Raw genomic sequence first — 4,941 nt, 5'->3', positions numbered from 1 at the left:
TATCTTTTTATAAAAATGTAATGTAACGCGTTCATTTGGGAGGAAAAAAAGTCACGTAGTTGTGTTCGATTTTGACATAAAAAGGAAAATTGAATAAAACACAAACATACAATAAATCAGAAACATACATGTGCATACAAAGGAATGTCATTGAATATAACACTCTTATCTTTTTTTAATAAAAAAGTAGATTCAAACGGCTATTTAGGAAAAATAAAAAATATCGAGACCGGGACCGGCTTTTAGCACTGTTTTTACTTCTCGGTCACACCGGTCCCGGAGTTTTCACATATTATTTTACGAAAGAAGAAAATAATATTATCAATCAACTATCAGAATGCAGGCATGATATGTCATATCTAAATTAGCGAGAAATTGGGGCTGAAATATTCTGATGTATTCTGTTTTTATCGAATAAAAAAATCTGGGACCGAAGACCGGGTTTTAGTCACGGGACCGAGACCGAAGACCGGGACCGAGACCAGGTTTTAGTCAGTACCGTAAAAGTAATGTAAAAGTGAAAATAACGAACAGTAACCAACATCATCCATAAAGAATATAAAACCCGGACATAGCAAAGCTTATACAGAAAGGAGGGACAAAATTCTACAATGTAAACTCAAGGACCCCCTGAAGCATAGCAAAGCTTATACAGAAAGGAGGGACAAAATTCTACAATGTAAACCAAGGCACACCCTGATATACCAAAGCTTATACAGAAAGGAGGGACAAAATTATATAATGCAAACCAAGGCACACCCTGATATACCAAAGCTTATACAGAAAGGAGGGACACAATTATACAATGTTGTACCGTTAAGTGTTAAAGTGGATTTACTGAACTAAAAACTTTCACACGCATGTAGCGAGGCATGACTGAAATCTTCAATGCGATTACCAGCGAGCGAGACACAATTCAAAATGAACGTATCAGTTTCAACAATTCCCCGATAAACTTTATAGAGACAAGCAACCAAAACAGTTGAATGATTTGTTCGGAAAACCGTAACCAAAAAAAAAAACAAAAAAAAAACAAAAAAAAAACGCGGACGAAAGTATACCGGTCTAACCCTAACCCTGGCGGCCTGGTAACACGCAATACGGAAATCATAGCTCCTACTGGCACATCAGATTAATTATACAAATTAAATTACATGTGTACTTACTGGAACAGAGTGAGGAGGACAGATTTAAAGGCAGATCATCAAAATCTGAAACAGGAAATACTTTATCTTCGCTGCTGGCAATATACTCTAATTCCGCCTGAAATGTCTTGTCTCCCTCCACACCCACAGCAAAAGTTACAACGCCGCCCTGGTGGAGAAACATAGCTTCCTCTTTTGTTAAGTATGGACTCACAGAAAGACCGTCGGTGATCACAACTCCAATATGCGGCTGATCCGGTCTGCCACGTTCTTGAAACATTTCACGCATGCGTTTTAACGCTTTATGGGTTCCAGTTCCGTCATTTGACATTGTGATATTGCGTATAAGAAACTTGAGTAACGTCACATCTCTAAATCGTCCCAATTCGATGACTGTGCCAATGAATGTAGAGAATTCAATGACCCCAACACGAACGTGGTATTCACCAAGAGTGAATTGGTCGATTATATCTGTCGTAAACTTTTTTACTTTATCAAAGTTTTTATATGTAACGCTATCAGAGCCGTCCAGCACAAAAATAATATCCATCGGATGGGGACATCGTGTAGTTTGGATGTCTGAAATATTTAAATTCCATTTTTTACATTCCATTCAATACATATCTTGTTTTCTATTTTGGGGATTCAATTGTACAAATGAACAATAAAGATATATGCCTCTTACCAGTCTTTTGTGCAGCAGTCATTTGACTTACAAATCCAAACAGTCCCAAAACTGAAAGCAACGTGATCCTGTTGTTGATGAAATTAATAGAAAAATTAAAACCAATATCAGTATTGCAAATTAAGCATAAAAAGATTACATAATTTGTTGCATGATTTCGAGAATAAATCGGTATCTGAGCTAGAGAATATTGCTGTAACTTATATTACCACCAGGAGGACATGCGCTACAGTGTGTATTTTAACAGCCTTTTGCATTTGTTGTAATTGGTGCATCAAAGGTGAATATAACGAACAGTGATCAATCTCATAACTCCTATAAGCAATACAAAATAGAGAGTATGGCAAACACGGACCACTGGGTATACCAGAGGTGAGATCAGGTGTCTAGGAGTAAACATCCCCTGTCGACCGGTCACACCCGCCGTGAGCCCTATATCTTGATCAGGTAAACGGAGTTATCCGCAGTCAAAATCAGTGTGATAAGAACGGCCTAACAATCGGTATGAAATATGTCAGACAGCATTTCACACAATGATAAGTTGTATTGGTAAACTAGATCGTTATAACGACCATAGAATTTGCGAAATGCTGACTTTAAACGTGACTGTTGGAACCCCTGCACCATCAACTTGTTTATCAGTAGCCTCTTTCGATTTAAAATCTTACCATAAGCAGAAGAAGCTCTTGCGTATCGAATGAGTTGAGAGGTATAAACACCATATAATGGAATATTGCTACATAGATATGGAAAGTTGACGATGGAGAAGCTGAAGTCATCCCGTTTGTCATAATTAGGAGTTATTAGTTTGCCGTTAATATCTACTTTCAACAAGCATTCTGAGAGTTGCATGGCTGGCAATACATAGTCCCCTACCGGTTGCAAAAATTACTGTATCACAGGAATATTCATAAGTTCATTATGTAGGTTATGGTAAAAAGGGAAAATTGGGGAACCGGGATAGGAATGGTTGGAAATCAACTACTATTTGAATAGAGACTAGACCAGGAAAAATTATAAATTTATAATTAGGTTTAAGTCTTTAACCAAGTCAACGAACTGTGAAATATAGGTAACCATGAATAATTTAGCTACATTGTTTATTTACTATCCTAAATGTTTTAACGAGTGTAGTATATCTTATCTACAGAAATCAGAAACTTGGATGTAAACTAATAATTCATGCTATTTTTCTAAGTCCAAGGGCAATAATTTCATGAAAAGTCAACGGACCGAGAGGAAATTCGAACTTAATCTGTAACTTGTTATGGCAAAGCAATGTACCAAATATCAAATAAATATTTGCAAGAAAAGAGAAAAAAGTGCGGAAAACTGAACTGACGGACAGATCGACGGGAGCGCAAACTTCGTCGGTAGGGGACTAATAAAATATCTAAGTATGAAGCAGAAGTGGACGACTCTGTGGTGTATTTTATTTCGAGTTCACTGGGATATATCGAATCTACATGTGAATGAAAATTATTATTGTTAATAGATAATACATCGTCGATATAGCTAAATATCGAATTGAAGGCCACAGCAAGACATTTTTTCTTCTCACGTAGAAGTTTTTGAATAAATTCTGCTTCATAGGAGTATAAAAACAGGTCAGCTAACAAAGGAGCACAATTCGTGCCCATGGGGAATCCAACAGACTGTTGGGAGACCTGATCACCAAAGACCACGAAGATATTGCATCTAATAGTATATGTGAGTTCGTTAGTTCATCTATTCTTCAGAATCAGTCAAAGTCATGAGTATTGATGAGGTCTAAAATGCCTGAATACATGTATAGAATTTAAAATTCATGACGTATTTGTGTTCCTTTTCGGATTCCATTCTAATTCGTGTTCTTTTGATTCATATGACAATAATTCGTGTTTCATTTGCTTTCTTTTGACAATAATTTATGTTCCTTTTGATTTTATATATTCGTGTTTATGACAATTTGTGTTCCTTTGACCCGGGTTAGAATAGGTCCTCAGTACCAATTGCGACTGAATGGGATGTTACTTCGTATCAGACCGCAAAAACTACAGCAGGTGTGGCGCGATAAAAATCCCTCGATCCATGCTCAAAGGCCGTAAGCAACGAGCATAGGCTAAATTTAGCAGCCCTTCACCGGCAATAGTGACGTCTCCATATGAGTGATAAATTCTCGAGCAATGTACAACCAAGCTTTTAATTTTCTTGTCGAAGAACTAAGAGGACCAAAGTGAGTATGTCTGTAGTATTACCAACGTTAGTACTACAGAAAGTTGCAGATACACTATCATCAATGCATATTTTTTTTAATTCCCAGTTCTAATTCTAACCTAGAATTCAAAAGACTATGTTCAGATATCAACGTATGGCATTTTTTTTAAAAATCAAAACCTATTTTTTTCTTATTTTAAAGAATTTACTGTTAATGACTTGGCCATCACCAACATTCGCTGTTTTCAACGACCTTATGTAATTGTGTTTCCCAAACTAAGTTTGGGGACATGTTGATTTTACTCTGTTTTTCTTATTTTTCTCCAGCACTTTCTTGTCAGGGAGTGTTCTAAGAAATTGTTCATGGTGTTAAGATGAAACCTTTTTAGGAATTGCAGATGTGCAGAAATAATGCCGTTTTGTCGGAACACACTTATGTGCATGTACATACATTGATTTTTTTGTTACACTAAAATGATTATATTTGTACTCAGTTTAACATTTTGTTTTTTCAATGAAATCGTTTGAGATTTATATTATAGGTAGGTTCTTAATTGATTGGCATGATCAAAATCACCAACCTCCTACACGCGCATGTACCTTGTTTCATTTTGATTAGATAATGCTAAAACTCTCTTATGAATGGGATGATATTCACAGCAAAGGTGATAATAAACATATCTACAAGTTAGTGCAGCAAAAATTCAAACTGCGCACTGGCATAGTCGTTTGAAGGTGTAGTTCTTTGAAGGAGCATCCCTTTGTTGTTTTTCATATTGAAAGTTATGTTGTAGATGTATCCTAGTATTCCTTACTCTTTTCTGTGGTCAAATTTACTTGCAATCACATGCACGTGTGCTAACTATCGGACGATTTTAAAATCATCATATTTTTTATATATAGATAAATGAAACA

The 4,941-nt window shown here is 36.0% G+C and overlaps 1 protein-coding gene across 1 annotated transcript; it reads right to left on the bottom strand.

Annotated features, from left to right (window-relative positions):
• Positions 1–434: 434 nt before the first annotated feature.
• Positions 435–1,767, bottom strand: LOC125662906 (collagen alpha-4(VI) chain-like). Its single transcript, XM_048895251.2, has one exon. The coding sequence runs from the start codon at positions 1,756–1,758 to the stop codon at positions 1,117–1,119; it is 642 nt and encodes a 213-aa protein (XP_048751208.2). The 5' UTR covers positions 1,759–1,767; the 3' UTR covers positions 435–1,116.
• Positions 1,768–4,941: the final 3,174 nt, after the last annotated feature.

This window comes from Ostrea edulis, chromosome 8 (assembly GCF_947568905.1).
Source record: "Ostrea edulis chromosome 8, xbOstEdul1.1, whole genome shotgun sequence".
Lineage (NCBI taxonomy): Eukaryota > Metazoa > Mollusca > Bivalvia > Ostreida > Ostreidae > Ostrea > Ostrea edulis.
The sequence above is the reverse complement of the archived record's forward strand: the minus strand, read 5'-3'. Positions and strand labels throughout refer to the sequence as shown.

Excerpts from the sequence above, each read along its gene's own strand:
- LOC125662906 (XM_048895251.2), bottom strand. The coding sequence starts at position 1,758 with ATGGAATGTAAAAAATGGAATTTAAATATTTCAGACATCCAAACTACA.